General features: G+C 39.1%; 1 protein-coding gene across 5 annotated transcripts in view; it reads left to right on the top strand.

The window, feature by feature from the left end:
* The first annotated feature begins 1,541 nt into the window (after window positions 1-1,541).
* The window catches only part of ZC3H7A (zinc finger CCCH-type containing 7A), a 39,003-nt gene continuing 21,789 nt past the window's right edge, over window positions 1,542-18,755 (top strand). For 2 of the 5 annotated variants that reach the window (XR_011921796.1, XM_072419034.1), the window contains exons 1-12: window positions 1,542-1,598; window positions 7,194-7,264; window positions 7,370-7,475; window positions 7,726-7,765; window positions 7,850-8,047; window positions 9,093-9,251; window positions 12,556-12,636; window positions 12,716-12,754; window positions 13,449-13,482; window positions 13,790-14,064; window positions 15,053-15,221; window positions 17,496-17,563. Coding sequence is in view for 4 of the 5 variants with exons in the window: in XM_072419034.1 (XP_072275135.1) it covers window positions 7,408-7,475; window positions 7,726-7,765; window positions 7,850-8,047; window positions 9,093-9,251; window positions 12,556-12,636; window positions 12,716-12,754; window positions 13,449-13,482; window positions 13,790-14,064; window positions 15,053-15,221; window positions 17,496-17,563 (1,131 nt within the window). In the remaining variant the exon portion in view is untranslated. Of the gene's footprint in view, window positions 1,599-1,749; window positions 1,796-3,414; window positions 3,436-7,193; window positions 7,265-7,369; window positions 7,476-7,725; window positions 7,766-7,849; window positions 8,048-9,092; window positions 9,252-12,555; window positions 12,637-12,715; window positions 12,755-13,448; window positions 13,483-13,789; window positions 14,065-15,052; window positions 15,222-17,495; window positions 17,564-18,755 lie in introns of those variants that run through there. The other 3 variants (XM_072419040.1, XM_072419035.1, XM_072419036.1) reach the window with 3 other exon arrangements.

An 18,755-nucleotide genomic window follows, 5' to 3' on the forward strand; every position in this document is an offset into this window, starting at 1 on the left:
TATATATAGCAGGCTCCCGAACACCTGGAAATTATTGTAAGGTAAGTACGGCTCTAGGTTGTATTATTTATTTATAGCAGGCTCCTGAACACCTGGAAATTATTGTAAGGTAAACACGGCTCTAGGTTGTATTATTTATTTATAGCAGGCTCCTGGACACCTGGAAATTATTGTAAAGTAAACATGGCTCTGGGTTGTATTATTTATTAATAGCAGGCTCCTGCACACCTGGAAATTATTGTAAGGTAAACACGGCTCTGGGTTGTATTATTTATATTATTGTAAGGTAAACACGGCTCTAGGTTGTATTATTTATTGGAAAGGTGGCTGCACAATATACAATATCTCCTTTACACCTGAACATTATATAGATGAAGCCGAGCAATGTCTTACATTTGTGTCGGATTAGTAATGGCCTTGTAACATCGGAATACAATTGTTCCTGTTTCTGCAAACCTTGTGATAATAAACCATGCTAAGAATAAAATCCCCGGGAAGTATGAGTAATATCAGAATAACTCCCCGGCTGCAGCAAATCAGCATGAAAAGTCATAGGAAAGCATGAGAACACAATGAGAATTTAAGGCAAATATCAGCTAAAAGAAAGTAATAAAGTACAAAGATATAAATGTAAAAAAAGCAGGAAAAGGATTTACAGCAGACGTCTTTGTTTAGATGTAGACTCGTAGGTGGATGTACATTATGGCCCCGGGTTATATACCAGATAGGGACTGTAGGTTTGTTCTTAGGTTGAATTTGTATGTAAGTCAGCACAGGTAGATTATTTTAATAAATGCAATTAGGACAGATGTTTGTCTCAACATTTTATTAGGCAGCGTGGTGTCAGTTACTGTATAATATCCTCACTGTCAGCTAATCACAGACATTCCATAACTTCTGGAGCAAGCTGAGCTGCCATATGTAAAAAGAAACAGCATTAAAGAGTTACAAGAGATTGCAGAACAGCAAAAGATTTCTTCTGTAAGTCATGCCACCCGCCCCTCCCCCCCCTCAAGCCTCCGTCCTGCACACAAGGGAGCCGGTTCGTATCTAGGAATCGCCCATAGGCCGTAGTAGGCCGTGGTTTACAGATCTGGGGAGTTTCCGATACAACGATTAGGCTTTTCTCACAGCACACTCCTTGATTTGTATGGGCTCTATTCACCACACAATTCATCTGACATTCACTGAAACTCCCCTGGCGGAGAATTACCGCCACTGAAACACATGGATCCGAAGGATTCTCACTAGGGAATGTTTGAGGGAATGTCTGATTCCCTGTTTCATTAATAGGGACCCTAGACCTGGATGATTCTCCACCAGGGAATGTTTCAGTGAATGTCAGATTCACTGCTTTATTAATAAACATTTGAGCTGCATGTTGCAGCAGGGACATTTATTACTATGACATAGGTATTGTGTAATAAACACTCAGCAATGTAATACTTGTTGTAGCCCCCACAAGGTGTACAGGTGTCAGACATGAAATGGTTAATGGCAGATCAGGCGGGCCTTCCGTCCTTCTAACGCTAGGTGGCGCTGTGGCAGCCGGCCGCTCCGACATATAGAGGGAAGAGAGAAGAAAGGGCGCCGGTCAGGTAACGAGCTGTGCCCCGTCACGTGTGAGGCATGGGGGATGGGACAGCTGGGGCGGGGGGTCACCTGGGTACTATGGGGGGTGGTCGGGGCAATAATGGCTGCTGGAAGGTGGGGGCCATATACCTCAAATATGCTGGGCCAGGGGATGGAGCCTGGGCCCATACGAGTCCATGTTCTCATGTGTAACAAGGATTGTGTAAGTCAGCTTTGTGTGATGGGGTGACCCCGAATTATGGAGGCCTGGAAATCATTTCCTGTGTCACCCACCATAGGGGAGAAGTCTAAAGTCTGACATACACTTCCTGGACCTGTCTGTAAAGTCAATTGACTGTGTATATGGTAATGGTGTGTATAGTGTGTGTGTATGTGTATATATATATATATATATGTGTAATATGTGTGTGTATATAGAGATATATGTATAATGTGTGTGTGAAGAGATATGAACAATGAAGTGTGTGTATATGGAGATATATATGTGTGTATAGAGATGCAATGTGTGTGTGTGTATATATAAAATATAAGTTATAGTGTATATAGATATATATCAATATGAACAATGAAGTGTGTGATTGTTCTATTTGGTTGGAGCACCCGTCACGTTATGCCGTGTTCTGTTAGGAAGATTTCCGTGCACTTCCTGTCCCAGAGATAAAACAGGAAGTGAGGTCCGATCTCTGCTATTAGGGGTGTGGCTTTCTTGGCTTTACCTGGGTAAGGTGTCCCCATGAATAGTTTGTTCTGTGACAACGTCCTTGATTTTCTGTGTAGGTAACGGTGATCAGTAGAGAGGTGAACCTGCTCAATGTTTAATAAATATCCCCCCTAGCAGTAATCCTAATTGTGACTCGGGGTGGATTTTACCTGCAAAAGGCGGTAATCCAGAGTCACGCTCGGGTCGCCTAAACCCTGCTTACCTTGTTCTGTCGCTGTCCCCGCGGGTCCTGGGGATACGTCCTTCTCTTCCAATCTCCAGCCGGTGAATACAGCGACCATCTCCGGGGTGCGGGCGGGGGGATCGGCGGGAAATTCCAATCATTTTGTATTGGATTCAGTACCAAATCGCTGTATTGAGTCCAATACAAAGAAATCCTCATATAATTATTTATTATACATGCTACTATACACTTATATTACGTCTCACTATTTTTTAACAGATTTTTGTGTTTATTTTATTTAAAGCTTATTATAAAATGTATTAAATATTGGACATATTTTGGTGAGTTATGCCTTAGAATTATAGCCTACAATGTAAATGAATTTTCCATGCAAAGTAAGACTTTTTCTGGAGAGAATTAGAACGCTAGGGGGGTTAAAGCGCTCCAGGTGTATGGCGGTGTGAGCACCGATCCTACACGCACCATCCCAGGTGTAGTACAGATGGCGATCCTCTGCATAGCGCGCTCACTTCCTGTTTGGATAGCTGGACAAGCGGGTACTTTGTCACCAAGCGCTTCCATGGTCTTCCTTTCTCCTGGGGACAAACACTCTCACCTTGATTGGCCGGGATGACGCTCACAGGTGTGTCGGAGTTCATTCCAGGTGTGCAGAGGGGGCGCTGGGATGGCCAGGTATCTCCCCAACCAAAGCGGACCCATGTGCAGCCCAGCTGTTCTGACAGATCCCCGGAGTGATGGGACGTTTAGAGGAATTATGGGACAGTGCCTGGCTTATTTTGGAAATAATTACCTGCCTTGATGGACTTTACACTTTAATTCGCTTTAATTGTTACGCTTTATTTCCACCATGGCTTTTTATTGTAGAGGAAGGGAGGTGTTTGCTATCTTTGCTGCTGCTGAGAATGTTTCCGTCTTGACAGCAAGGGAAATCTTTCTGGTAAGGGGGACCAAGAATCAACATTAGCACTTTCCAGAGAAGGATAGACAACCCTTTTATATAAAGAACATTATATTTGATCCTCCTGGGATACCTACGCCATGCATGTCAGGAGGCCCCGGCTGCTCTTTCTGCGCCCGTATCTTGGGGAAAGCTTCCTCGATCTCACTCATGCGCAGTACCATCGGCTTTTCCCCTTTGCTGCGGCTACATCACCCAATCTTGTACCCGGGGCGATGGAGCGAGAAGACAAGGCCAGAGATGGCGGTGCCCGGTGCTTCTTCTGCAACAAAACAAAGAGGAAATCCCAGGACAACGTGGGATCGAGGGAAGGACCAGCGCCATCGAGGGATCTGCAGGATTAAAGGTAAGTGTCATTTTTTGGGTTTTAGTTTACTTCTGCTTTAACTGTTACTTTTCCCCATGTTATCCAAAATGTCCAAATACCCCATTGGCATCATTTTCCTTCCATTCCCCCGATGGCTGACTAATAAGTGGCAGCCCATAGATTGTGTGTTTATTTCCGGGGTAATACACCAGTCACCAGTCCCCTTTTCCTCAGGAATTCGGTGAATGAACTACCCTTGTAAATTAATTTCTGCAGCAAGTGCTATGGAATAGTGCTATGAAAGGCTCACTTTTCTGGTTTTCAGAATGTTGTCACGTTACTCACCATCACAGATGCCATCAGACTGGATTTTAGCTATAATGTTTCCTGTTATGCAGAATCCTAATGCAATATACAGTCTCGGGGGTGCCAAAATCTTTATAACTGCTGCTATGTGTCCCCAAGGGGTTATGTCTGTTTCATAATATTCTCAGGGTAGAATTGCAAGTATTGAGTGAATCCAAAGTGTTTTTTTTGTAAAGAACCGGGAATTCTTTAAGTGGAATTCCACTTCTGCTATTGCATGCTGGCTGGACAATGTCCCCTCTGCAATATAAGATACTTTCCTGCCTGTTTGCCATCCTGTATTGCACATGTGCAGCTCTGTGTAGGATGCGGGGTGCGCCAGGTATATTGGCATCCCTTTCATCCCGACATGGCCAGTCAGGACCGAGTGAGGATAGTGACAACTATGACTGAGCAAGGAGATGAGTATTGTGATCACACAGGTTTGTTTTTTCCTGGAGGAGGAACATCGTCTGATTGTTCTGGAAGCACCTACCTGTTGGCAACTTTTAGCTTTAGTTTCACTTTATTGTGTAAAGGAATGTTCAAAATAATTCTGCTTTCCTCAATCCACAATTCCTAAAATTCCTCCTTTAAAACCAGGGCTTCACAGTCAGAGCCCACAGAAATGTACAAACATTGTAATGAAATAATACAATATAAATGCTACGATATATGGAAGTTTGCAATTTCACACATACTGCTCATAAAGTTCTTATATATCATCCTGAGAGTAGTTATTTCACTGCTGTAGATTCACGCAACGCAATTTGTGGTTTACATATTTCTTCAATTTGGATTATACATTACAGAAATATATTGTTTGAGCGGCATTGTTCCAACATGTTTGTACCTCTAAAACCAGATTATGAGTTTAAAAAATACTTGGCTCATAAACGTGAAATGCATCTGATATCTACTAGATTGTAAGCTCTTCAGGGCAAGGTCCTCCTGTGTCACTGTCTGTATTTGTCATTCCCAACCCCTACAGTGCTGCGTAATATGTTGGCGCTATATAAATCCTGTTTATTATTAATAGTAATAGTAATAACATTATTTATTATTTTGTTGTTTAGTGATTATACAGTTTGATCTGGATTATACGGCACTGACGGGTTTGTGTGTGTGTGTGTGTGTGTGTGTGTGTGTATATATATATATATATATATATAAGGCAGATCAATTTTGACCTAGCTGTCTGCTTAGGACATGGTGGGCTTCCAGGGGGCATCTCGCTCCCCTATTTGTAGCTCAATGTATAAAGTAGGGGCTACTGGTTGGCTTTGCAGGTATCTTTTATTAAGTTTTGTTTTTTTTTTGTTTTTTTTTTACAAGCTATCTTTGCCTATAAAATGTATCTAAACCCTAGAACATACCGGCTCATAAGATGTAGGGGCTGCAGTTTTCTCCGACTTGTTCTTCTGGCCCTCCTAACAAATAATACTTGTGTTTTAGGCGGACAGTGCACATTCTCTTAATGTCACCTAGAACAGGAAAGGTACTAGGACTACAAAACCACCCCAACCTCTCTCCTTTAAATCTATATAGTGGTGGTGGCAGAAGTAAACATGTGCAGAATGGTAGCACTGCTTGAGATTTTAGAGCAACAGGGGCAGATTGCCTTGGAATTTTAAAGGGTTTGCAGGTACCTATATATATATATATATATATTTTTTTTTTTTAATTTTCAATATTTTCAGAAAATGTTCTTTGCATAGAAAAAACAGACACTCCCTCCAAGGGCTGATTTACATTGGCAATGAGGTTGTGTTCCGTTTACTGCTTCCTCAGCAGAATAAATACGGCTGCTTGCAGAAATGCTGCATGGAGTGTCTCCCTTCGGCAGCCCCCATAGGTAATAAATGGGGGCTTCAGTGGGCAGTAGCAGGCAAATCTTAGGACAATGATTCTTGTCATTCCAAATTTTAGGAGACCGGTGTGAAGCAGCCTCAACAATTTACTATAGTTTTATTTAATAACTATAAAAACAATACGTATATGTTAAAACATCCAAATGACTTGAGAACAGAAAAACTATTTCATTCTGGGCCCACTGACACGAGATGTTGAGAGGTGAATGTGCTAGAATGATGTTCAAAAGGATCATAAAAGACAAAGAAATGAGTAAATGGAAAGAGCTAGCTTTTCACAAGACGTAAGAATGATTATGAATGAGAGGAAAACCTATGATTAGCACCAGAGGTTAAGTAACAAAAATATATTCAGTGTAAGTCGGATTCTAAGGCAAAAGAATAATTAACATTTATTGATTAAAAGGTTATTGTAGTTCTATTACATACATAGACCTTCTAATCTAAATATCATTCAATTCCTAAACATAATGTAACAATATGTGCTGTTTACAATTGTGAAGAGTTAGCAAGTATTTTTAAGGCTTATCTCAAATTGCTGACGCGTTTCGCGTATAAGGCTTCCTCGGGATTGCAGAGATCATAATGATGAAGAACAAATATATGATTGCTGTGCTTTCAAATCAAAAGGGAGGTACCAAGGAGATATCTACACCAAAGTACACCCCCGGAAACCTTTTAGAAGGCCATGGGCAAGTGAACATATTCAGTAATATTGATTGATGAAGAACAGGATATTGTATGATATTATGGTTGAAATTTGTTGAATAAATAAGAAGAAAGTAATTTTGCACCTACATAAATGTTCAATCTTAGTGGAGTGCGGTAAAGATTGATAAGATAATTCTTAGTTGTTTCTTGATAATTTTTTTGACATAAATTGGTTAGGCTATGGTAGCTATAAAAAGGTGTAAAGATTGCTGTATGCGGTACTTACTGTTTTCTATTTCTTAATAATATGTCCTAATAGGTAGGGAATAATATTGGTTGGTGTGAGTAGCGATTTCTTCTTTAAATTGTTGGTGGTTGAGGTAAGAAACAAGATGCCGGCAGCCAGTCTCGGTCTATAATAGAACTGCAATAAGCTTTTTTATTTTTTATTGGTATTTTGTCCATACATATTACCAGCAGCATTAAAAAATAAACTTTTGATCCTGTTAACCTGTTTGTAGTCCGGCCTATGTGATAATTGGGACTCTTGGTGTCATTTGCAGGATTATCGGGTGGAAAAGGATAAGACCTGTAGACATACATAAATGAATGCGACCACCACATCTAATACCTGGTAAGCTGCAGTTTATTCAACTTTTGGGTTTAGATGCACTTTTAACACAAAATGTGTTCTGGTGGTTAAAATGATTTATGTTTATGTCAAGTAAATCTTTTCTAGGTTTGCATCTACTGTGAAAATCTAATGAAGACGACAAAATGTCCTTTGAGCTGACAAGTCGACAAAACAGGCAGGAGGACATAAAGAAAGGACTTGCATTTATTCAGTAAGTTTTACACACAGACCGTGATGGATGTGACACATTTGCTGGTAATTATTGGAGATTGATGACATTTAATGAAAGTAATAATACAAATGTAAATATTAACTTATTATTTACAGGGCAAAATAATGTTTTTGGCTAGATCTTGCTATTTATCTTTGAGCAATGTAGGTTTGTCCTTTTCTTCCCCTGGTTAGGGAGCAGTCACTAAGAAACAGGAGACTTGATTTCTCATTTTGAGTTTTTCTTTCAGATCTTCATTGCCGTTTTTGGGCTCCCAAAAAGAATATGAGGTAAATGGAGCTTTGCATTTTTAATAACATTAATATATTAATGATTGTGATGTTTATTTTTTGTTGTGTTTTCCCCTTTGGCAGATTTTTGTGCAAAGGCTGATTAGAAACCTTTATAACGAGGGCAATGACTTGTACAAAGAAGGACTGAAGAATGATTCCATCAATCAGTACTCAGAAGCGCTTAGCCTTGCTAGTTATGCAGCATCCGAAGATATTGTAATCAACAGTGAGACGTTGGGGAGGTTGCATGTGAACCGTGCTTCATGTTTTTTGGCCATGGTAATGGAAGTTTCTATAGAAATATCACATACATCTAAATACAGTTTACTGAACAATAATAGGATATTTTTATTTAATACAGTTTAGTTTAAGGAATTTGATTCCTTGTTTTTCATTTCAAAAGGTTCCCCAAAAAAAGGGCCTTCAGCTTCCAGTTGTACAGGCGGAGTTGCTAAAGAAAACTCCACCCCCTACATTTCCTGTCCATCCTTCTCCACCAGGGCTGTGACATGCACCTTCTAGAAACTGCTCTCTGGGCCTTGGCCCTCTCCTAACCCTTTACCTGCATGGTAATATATGGGTGTCTGTTGAGGAACACCTCTTCCTCCCTTCTTTTGTGTATGTGAGTGTTGGGTGATTTATACTGCTTGATACAATAGATCAGAATCGTTAGGCTACGTACGCATGTGCAAAAATTATCATTGGAAACGAACAACTAACGACCGATAATTAACAAAAAAACTGAACAACGAGGAATGTCGATGGAAACGAACGACCGGGGCGATGATTGTTCGCTATCTATTGTGTGTACGTTGTTCAGTGACCGTGGATGGTTCTGTGGTACACTTTCTCCTGTGCACGTCACTTCCTGCATCGTTCAAACCATCGTATCTAGAGTGTGCACACTATTGGTGGATTATATTTGAACCATCGTATCATTTCGGCATGTACAGAATTGTGCACATAACGATCGTTCAAAATAATAGTGAATAATCATTGATCGGTTGTTAATTGCGTTTTCTAACAATATTTATTGCACGTTTGTACCTTTGTTGCCTTTTGTCTCAGCCCACCAAAACCCACAGTATTACACATAGAATACCCGTACATACCTTAGTTGTGTTAATGCTTCAGGCAGAAGCATGCAGAGAAGGTGCAAGGTGTCCATGGGCTCCAGTACTCTGCCTGTGTGGCTAGGGGTGCAGTGATCTTGCTGCACACAAAAGGCCTAATTTCATAATTGATTGCTTTTGGAGTAATTGCTGGTGCAACACCTTTAATGTACTGCAATTAAAAATAACATTGTGTAATCTGTTTTGTCTAGGGCTTACACGAGGAAGCTTTAAAAGATTGTGAAGAAGCTTTGTGCATAAATGACAAAAATCTCAGAGCATTGTACTGCAAGGCTAAAGCGCTGTTTATACTGCAGAGATACAAAGAGGCTTATGAGGCTGTAGCCAAATGTTCCCTTCTTGCTCCAAAGGTAAGATGAGCTTGAGGCATCTGTCTTATAAACTCTGGTTTATGCAGATTTGTGAATGAAAGACACTCATTAATAAAATAATGGCTTCTAAAGTGTAACTTTCACAAGTTTGTTTTTTTTGTGTGATACATCCATTGTGGCCTACTTCTGTCTTTCAGGTTTTTCTTGCTCTTTTTATTATTAATAATATTATTATGGGAAAGCCCCTGATGACTTGCGCAATAAAGGCCGAAGGGGAGGAGACCTCCCTAAAAAAAATTAAAGTTTCTATTTTATTAAAGAATAGCTATCTTTCTATATGATATTAAAAATGTCATGATAGGTCTGCTTTAAATGGACCAGCTATAGAATTTGATGTCACCGTATTATGTGCAATAAAGCCAAAAAGGTTTACATTTTGACACAGAATTACTATTCTGCTTTAGGTTCACAGAAAGCAGTGTTTATTTCTGAACATTTTTTACACTTTAAAGCAGAACTAAAGCCAAATAAAATTAAAAAAAAAAAATGCAAAGGAGAAAGACTGTCCTTCAGTAAAAACAAGGATTTCACTACAGCGATTGTCAATACACTGTGCAACAATTGCTCATTTCATTAATGCTTGTGAAATACATCCAAAACAAAACCCTTAGTGTTGTGTGGCTTATTAAATCTTAGCAAAGGGCTAAATACATAACTTGTATTCTGTGACAAACTGTCAAATTGTTATTGTGGTAAATGAATCTGAGAACCAGACAAAGGACCTGACCGTTTAGGAATAGAGCTGCTGTTTTGATTAGATTGATATTCTAGCTTGCTTCATTAGCTCCTAGTTGGGTGCACAGCATGAAACATTTGTAGAATACTGCTGTGACAATTAGCAGCCTATAGAAAGGCTTGAGGTACATAGCAGAGATCATTACCACTGGCTGCGGGATCATTACCACTGGCTGCGGGATCATTACCACTGGCTGCGGGATCATTACCACTGGCTGCGGGATCATTACCGCTGGCTGCGGATTCCAGGATAGTGAAGTGTAGGAGTGTACGGCTTGCCATCATTCTCTACAGAAATTGGAAATGCTTCTTGTATACAATCGGTGGTTAGTGTACACAGTGGGGGGCGTTCCCATTGGCATGATGGTTGTCAGGAATTCCCCCGGATATGTCACTTCTGAATATGTGCAATGCTGGACATTGCTGCCTAACAGAAAGAAATGCCAGATATTGAGATTGCAACCCTGGGAGAGTAAAGCGTAAGAAGAATTTAATGCAACATTGTAGTTCAATTCTGCTTTAATCATAATTTTCTCTAATACATTACTTCTCCAAGGTTTTCTGAAGTAATTACTCTGCCCACATAATATCATATGTAAGATCAGCAAGCTCATTGTTTCTTCATACACTTGAATATAATAATGTTATAGCATAGAAATCTTCGGGCAGGCCCTTAAAAATGTATCTGAAGTGCCAAGAACCTAACGGTTCAATAGAACATGCTCTTTGGACCTGCCCTTATATTCAGGTGTTTTGGGATTTTGTGTTCCTTTTCATGTCTTCTATATCAGATAATGTACGCCAAGTATCTCCACTATTGGCTCTTTTCCACACAAACTATGTCCAGTCCAATCTTGCTACTCGTTGTTCTTTAATAAAAAAAAAAAAAAAGTCGAACACCTGTGCCTATTGGTGGGTAAAAAATATATTCTGCAAAACTGGCTCAATTCATCCCTTCCTACTCTGACTCCATTACAGCAAGTTTAATTACAAAGCACAAGGGGGCGCTCTTTGTGTCTGGAGGAAAAGAAGTTTAAGCTCCGGATAAGGAAGGGATTCTTCACTGTAAGGTGTGTGAAAATGTGGAATCGGCTCCCTCAGGAAGTAGTTTCAGCAAGTTCTATAGATTGCTTTAAGAAAAAGCTGGATGATTTCTAGAAGCACAGAATATAACTGGGGATTAAGGATTTAAAGTAAAGATAACAGAGACTGCTGATCCAGGGAACATCCGATTGTCTCATGGAATCAGGAAGGGATTTTTTTTCCCTGTTGGAGCAAATTGTACCCGGGGGTTTTTTTGCCTTCCTCTGGACCATCTATGTCTGATAGGGTTTTATATCTGTGATATGTTTATTTCCCTAGTGGCTGAACTTGATGGATTTATGTCTTTTTTTTTTCAACCTAATCTACTATGTAACTATTCCGGTTAATGTTAATTGATAAGGCTGAGGCTTCACTACATATGGAAACACACTCTACCAAATTCTTCAATACTTGGGACTTTTTTGAGGGTAACCTTAGCACATAACCAAGTGGAAGATCTTATAAATGCTTTTTGGAACTCTATATGGTACCACCTTAGGAATCTAGGGGCAGTAGCTGGCTGAGGGGTTTTTTAAAGGGCAGCCCCGGCTGATATTTTCCATACATGGTCTGCTACCATTTTTGTGACCAGAAGCTGCACCCGGATACATAACTAGCATTATTTGTATTCATATCCAGCTTGATAACTTCACTATTTGTTTTTATTATATTCATATTTCTTCATTTTTACCAAAAGATTTGGAGAAGCGAGATATGTTACTAGTTAGTTTGGTTTTCTTGTTTATGTTTTATGCTATTTGGTTCTTTTTTTTCTAATATATGTATCTAATAATAGAGTAATATTTTCTAAATATTGTTGAATGCTTTGATATGTGACAGATCATTTTGTTCAGAACACAACACAAGAAATCAGAAAAAGATTGGTAAAATGTTGTGGTGATTTCTCTGATGTTGTGTCATACTGTTTTAAAATGTCTAGGGAATGGAACTGTTATAAATCAGACTTGGTTATGTCTAATGCTGTATTTTGATTTACTCCCTTCCCTCATTGTAACCGAATCCCCCACAATAAAAATAATGTTATAGCATTCTAATAATATTTTTGGACTGTAGCCATGGGCAAAGCAGCTTGAAAGAGGTCAGCAGTTGTTCAGATGCACTGGGCATGTGGCTTGTAAATGGTCCTAGATCATTGTAATGCTAACGGAAGAGAGCGCAATGAAGGTGAGACAATAACTAGCAATTGTCACTCGGCTGGATTTGTTCTTGTTTTCTGGTCTTGAACAATCAGCATTTGTGGACCCCCCCGGTCCTATTACCATATTCATATCCTAGGTGCCATGAAATCTGCATTTGTGTTACAACTTTTTAAAAGAACAAAAACAGTACACACAGACTTCAGCAAAACCAAAACTTGTAGCATGATAACATTTAGAAGAATGCAAGAGTTCCACCTGCTGATTTAAAATGAAAATAATCACCAAAAAAAATCTCTTTCATGCAGGATGAACGTGTGATAAAGTTAACCCAAGAACTAGCTCTGAAACTTGGACTGAAGATTAGAAAAGCATATGTCAGAGCTCAGGTAAGAAGTATCCCAGCCTTCTTTGTTTGGGTCATTGGGGTATATCATTCACTGATATATATTATATCTTGTGTTTCAGCCTAGTTCTCCAGGAACTTGCATGGATGCAGCAGAGGTGGTTAGTAGTTTTTGTTATTTGTTGTTATTTTTGTGTTTTTAAATAACTGGTGGAACCCTAAATAGATCTATAGGCAAAAGAAGGTAGGACTTGCTGAGTGTATTCACTTGCACTTTTTTGGTAATTGCGCTGAAGCAAAGTAAAACGTCTACATATTCTTACACTTATTCACCAGAGCCAAGTGAAAAAATATCTTTTAAAGTGAATATTCACCTTTAAATTGACCCGATTGTCACGTGGACAAGATTACTATACTAGTATCATTTTTTTTTTTTTTTTAATGCGGTGTAGAACGTATACTGTACGGGTTGGCATACATGACTGGGGAAGGAGGGTATTGGTTGAGGCAAACTATGTCCGTAATAAAGGTGCACTGGGGGATCATAGTACATTCCAAGTGATCTGTGTACATTTTTAGCTATGAGTTGACACACTAATGAAAGTGGTACAACCCCAAGATCCTGGCATTGCAAAGGTTGCTTTTACCATTGCAGGGTATTTCTTGGTTTGAGCTTTAAAATACCAATCACCTAGGAGTACTGATTTAATGATTACATTTTTTGCATTGATCTATGTTAATTGGTAAGTAGTGATGGGTCAAGATATGACTGGTTCCATTAGACTTATTTGATTATAATGCTTGCTTTGTCAATTCTTTTATTTGCAATTTATTTATTTGTGTTTTGAATTGCAGAAAACAGATTGTGATTTAGATGAACTAGAATCTGGTATGTATATATTTATATATGTATTTTTTATTTTTTAAATTTACATTTTCAGTGATAAGATTTAGTTGTCAGCATACTGAGTCAAATTTCACTATTTTTGTTCGGGGCACTTCTCTCTAGAACCTTTGGCATAATATTGGCCTTTTGCTGATACACATTCAGCTAAATTTAGGCAGAGAGGTAGAATATTCCTTTATCATACTGGTTACCAAACAAAAAGCAAAGAGAAATAAATGCACTCAAATAATTACACCAATTGTGTGTTGCATTGTTATGTGTTTTAAGAGGTTTCTCTGCTCTATTTTAGATTTGCCTGAAGTTGATGAATGTGAATCCCCCCTGCCATCCTTCTCCTCTCTCAACATTACCAGTGAAATATTAGGAGCGCCATCTCCTATTCCAGTGTCCCCTGCCTCACCTAGTGTGTGCCTGGAAACTGTCCCTGAAGTGGGGCTTTTCCCTTCTGCCATTGCTAGCAGTGAGACATGTACTCTGTTCCCGGTATCAAATTTTCAGGATGAAGTTATTGGAGATGAACTGGATCGCATTCTTGATGCTGTGCCAACATCTAACAGTCTACTGGTGAGGTTAATAAAAACTTTTAGTCTAAGAATGGTTTATATTCTCTATTTATAGCCATGCTACTTTATGATTACAATTACATTTTAAACTCCCACACTTCTCCTGGTCCTGAATTGGGTATTGGGTCACTATTCGGTTCTTCACCAGTAGATCTATACAACTTATGGCTTTTTAAAGACTTGTGCAGCTGCCTATGGCCCTGGATCTCTAGACCTGCCTATAGGGAGCAGTCGGCTGTGTCTTGAAGTTTGTTTGTCTATGAATTGGCGTTGAGTGAGAATCTTCTTGGCAGATACCTGTGTGTTCTATCACTTTAGATCTCGGTAGTGGATCACCCCAGGATAATGGTCTTTCCTCAAGGTTCCTGGGTGTCCTCATCTTGGAACTCAATAAATTGACAGTCCCTAAAGGATTTTTGCCCTCGGCATACTTAAACCCCCTAGTGGAGCACCTACTTAGATGGGGGCTAGAATTCCTTTTTAAGTGTAGCGAAGGTAACCTTGGGTGTCTTGTGAGTTTTTCTGGTGTGCTGATTCCGCTGATTTTAGACATCCCAACAATTTCAAGGTCCTATGTCCCTAAATGAATGAAATGAAAGAAAAGCCATTTTTACTGGTCTGGTACTTTTTGCAAATAACTGATACATGTCCAGAATAGGAGGGATACAGGAGTTTGCATCTTTGTGTGTCTCTTAATAGACTTTAAGAAAAAGATTTACCCGTAAAGTTCTTACAAAAAATATTTTTTCTTTTGGTTATGATGATGTAGGGGTTTTATAGGCAATCTAATGTTTTATGTTTTGAATTTTCCTAAAGATCTAATTACCAATTACTGATAAAGTAAAAAAAGAAAACTTTACATGCGGAGGATTTTTTTTTTTTTTTAAAACAATCCTCTTTGATTTAGGATGTCGGGATCATGTTTCAGGATTCAGGACCTTGCCACATGCTTCTTCCTTAGTTGTTATAAGTCTTTCTTTCTATTTCAGACTAGCAATGCTGTACCTGGATCCATCCAAATCGATCCTTTTACTAGTATGGACCCTCTCTCCGCTTTTTCCAGTTATCCAGTACCGAATATGTATGCTCATAGTATCATGCCAACATTGAATAGCTTTTCTCATCACCTATCACTATCGTTATCTGGACCCCAGGGAGGTAACGGGCTTTCTTGATGATTATTTTTTAGTTGATTGATCAGATATGTTTATCATTCTCTAAAATAAATAAAGAAAAGGCTTAATCACTGCTGGGCACCTGCTAAGGGACGACAACTGCTTGGCCTTTTGAGGCCTAGCAGTTTTTCAAGCAGCAGTGGTTTCTGGCCGAAGAAAGATAAACTCAGCAAATGCAACCTTACTGTCAGTGTGGATTTAGCCTAACTTCACATCGTTGTAGGGCTACATCTAGGTAAAGCGTAACTTTTTTTTTTTTTATCTTTTTTTTTTTTTAGTTTTGTCCACAAACTGAGCCCAGCAACCAGTTTTGTTCAGCGCTGCCATTTTCTGTCTTCCAGGTGCTTCCTTGCATCACCCGAACTTGCACTGCACAAAACCATTGTTTACACCAACTTGAAAGTTTCAGGGTATAAATGAGGACCCTTACCATCAAGTTTAAAAACATGTGAAAATTGAACATTGGGGTTGCTGTTTCAAAGGCAAGTGCGTCTAGGAGCTTAAAATTGAAAATGCTATTTGGGGACCCCTTGGGGCCACTTAAATAGCGAGGAGCATTGGGGTGGGACCCCTAAATTGATACCTACATGTCACAAAGCTATACCTCTTAAACTATGATACCCTCTCTGCTTCTCTTCCTTGAACCCCAGGGGTTCAAAAAGGGGGCTGTAAGAAACCGAAAATGTAGGTGTAGTTGGTGGACATAATATAAATCCCCCAAAACTTCATGGTATTCTTAGAACATAAAAACACTCTACTACCTATCAAAACTCACTGCCCTGGTATACATGTCCTCTTTTTTTACATCTTTAACCCTAATTTCTCTAGAATGAGGAGGTGCAGAAAACAAAAATATAGGTGTAAGTGGGGGACACTTGTGGGTAACACCCCCCCCCCCCCCCAAAAACACTCTACCTTTCAAAACACACTGCCCTGTTACATATGACTGTACCCTTCCAGTACCTGAACCCTAAATGTTTTGATGGGCAGAGTTTATGTTCTATTGATGCCATAGTAATGAAATTTTAGGGGATGATAGAGATGTTTCACACCTGTACCCACATTTTCAGTTTCTTATACCTTCCTATTCCAGAGAAAGTGTTAGAAGTGGGCAGTAATGTGTACCAGGGCAGTGCAATTTAATGGTGGCTTTTTTATGTTCTGATGTCCTAATAAAATTTTAGGGGGAGTTAGCCAAATGTGTCCCCCATTTGCACCTACATTTTCGGTGTCCTACACCGCACCATTCTATGGATATTGAAATGCAGTGTAGAGAAGCAGACAGAATAGCATAGTATGACCGTTATAGGTCCCACCCCACTGCTTCTTAATATGTAAGTGGCCTCGGGGGTCCCCAATTTGCATTTTTAATTAAGGGCTCTTTGGCACACTTGCCTTTGAAACTGCACTCCTAATGTATTTTCAGAAGTTTTTAAAACTTATGATCCCCATATCCTAATATTCTTTAAAGCTTGGGGGGGGGGGGTAAATTTTGATTGCTAGTAGCTATGAGGGATGTGCGTGCACCCTGACAATTTCAAGTTGTTGCAACCAATGGCTTAGGTGATATGAAGGTTTGAATACAAAGTTGTTAGGCTGTAGAATATGACATGCAGCATTCATATGCACGGCTATCACACTGTGCTGCCAATGACCACTAGGGCAAAAAACATTTTACAGGCAGGGTTTTTTTTTATTTTTTTAAAGTCACAGAATTGGTAAAGGATGGGTGTGGGACTGCCTGTGTCCTGAACTCATCTGAGCTGTGCTGTTCTCCCCTGCCAACTTCTTACAGCTGAGCACAGAGCAGCTCCTTTGATATTCTGTTCAGAGGATAACACTTGCTGCTAAGAGGCGGGCGGGGGAGGCACATCAGCCGGGCGGGGGAGGCACATCAGCCGGGCGCTCCACCTACCAGAAAGGGGCTGAGGGGAACTATGGATTACACTATGACAAACCCTATTTGTAAATTGTGAGATGATGAATTATATAAGGATCTACCATTGCACTACATTATGCTGAGCTACACACAGTAAAGTCAACTATTGTAATCCTTTATAAAGTGAAAGGTAACTGATCTATTTGTAAACTGAAAATAGCTTAGGATGATCATTTAAGAGTAAATTGGCAGCAGATGTGTTTGTGTGCACAAGCCCTTGGTTTATTTGTGATAAAAGTTTACTTCTGGTTGTAACCTTCAAACTTATGTTCCCTAATATTTGACATTCTCCTGCTTGATTATAAAATTTGTCCCTAGATGTATCTTCATTGGATTACATGAGTGGGATACCTAAAATAAAGCCAATAGATGTGACTCCATTCCAAGTGAGTATAATTTTTCTTGTTTTTGTGATGCTTGGCTGCCAGCAAGTCTCTTCACTGTTTTTCACAGTTGTCTTACCTTGTTTGTTTGTTTGTTTATAAAAGTATGAAACAAAAAGGATGGGGATATGTAATGAAAATTGGCAAAGAAACTAAAATCTAGAAAAAACTAACTCTAGGTTTTAGATTCTAAAAATACTTTTATTTTGGTGGTGAAGACTCTACATAAACATTTTAATGTTCAGTATGACATACTGCTGTAGAAAACTGTGTACTTATAAAGGTTTTTTTTTTTTTATTATTTCTCATGAGCTAAAAGTATAGCTGCTTGTTTATGGGAGGAATTCAAACTGTAAAAAAGGGATTTTAGGTGCTAATGCCAAAAAATAAATTTCCATATCTCATATTAAAATATTAAGAGTTTTTATTAATATTATTCCAAATCAATCACTTTATTGCCTTTATATAAACACTGATGCCAAGAAGTAAGTACAATATGTGGAAATGACATGTTTGCGATTATCACCTTGGCTATAGCACAAAAAATATAATTAAAATGTGTTTTATAGAAGCAATTTTGACCAGGATGGCAGACATGTTTATCTTTTATGAATAACAAAAAAAGAACTAGTTGTCTTTACTTGCTTTACTTTACTTGCTTTTTATGTCGGGCTTTAGCTTGACTAGATTTCCATGACTAGAGACATAGCTATTGCTCATCACTTCCATAGGTACTCTAGGTTAATGATCTTTTTATTTTGTAATCCAGCACACTTTAGACTATGTACACACATGCAATAATTGTCATTGGAAAGGCTCATTCATGATCCTTTCCAACGACTAACGACTGCATGATGCATGAAAGAGCTCTGTACGTACAGCCCCTGTTCCATAGAGAGGGTAGGGGGAGAACGATCGTTCGTCATCCGTAGATCCTCCAGGACGGTCGTTTGGCCGATGGACGACAAGCACACGCTGATATCTGCCCTGAGCCGATTGACAAGAACCATTGCACGTGTGTATGTAGCCTTAGTACTGGATTACAGCATAAAATTAGAAGTAGGACTCCAATACAAATAGAATATGACTTTGCATATTGTATGCATATGACTGTGTGGTGATTGTTAGAACTTGAAAGTAAGTAAACTGATGGAAGAACCTGAGTGAATTTATTTAAAAGTGAATTTGGTAAGTA

Source organism: Pyxicephalus adspersus, chromosome 7 (assembly GCF_032062135.1).
Source record: "Pyxicephalus adspersus chromosome 7, UCB_Pads_2.0, whole genome shotgun sequence".
Lineage (NCBI taxonomy): Eukaryota > Metazoa > Chordata > Amphibia > Anura > Pyxicephalidae > Pyxicephalus > Pyxicephalus adspersus.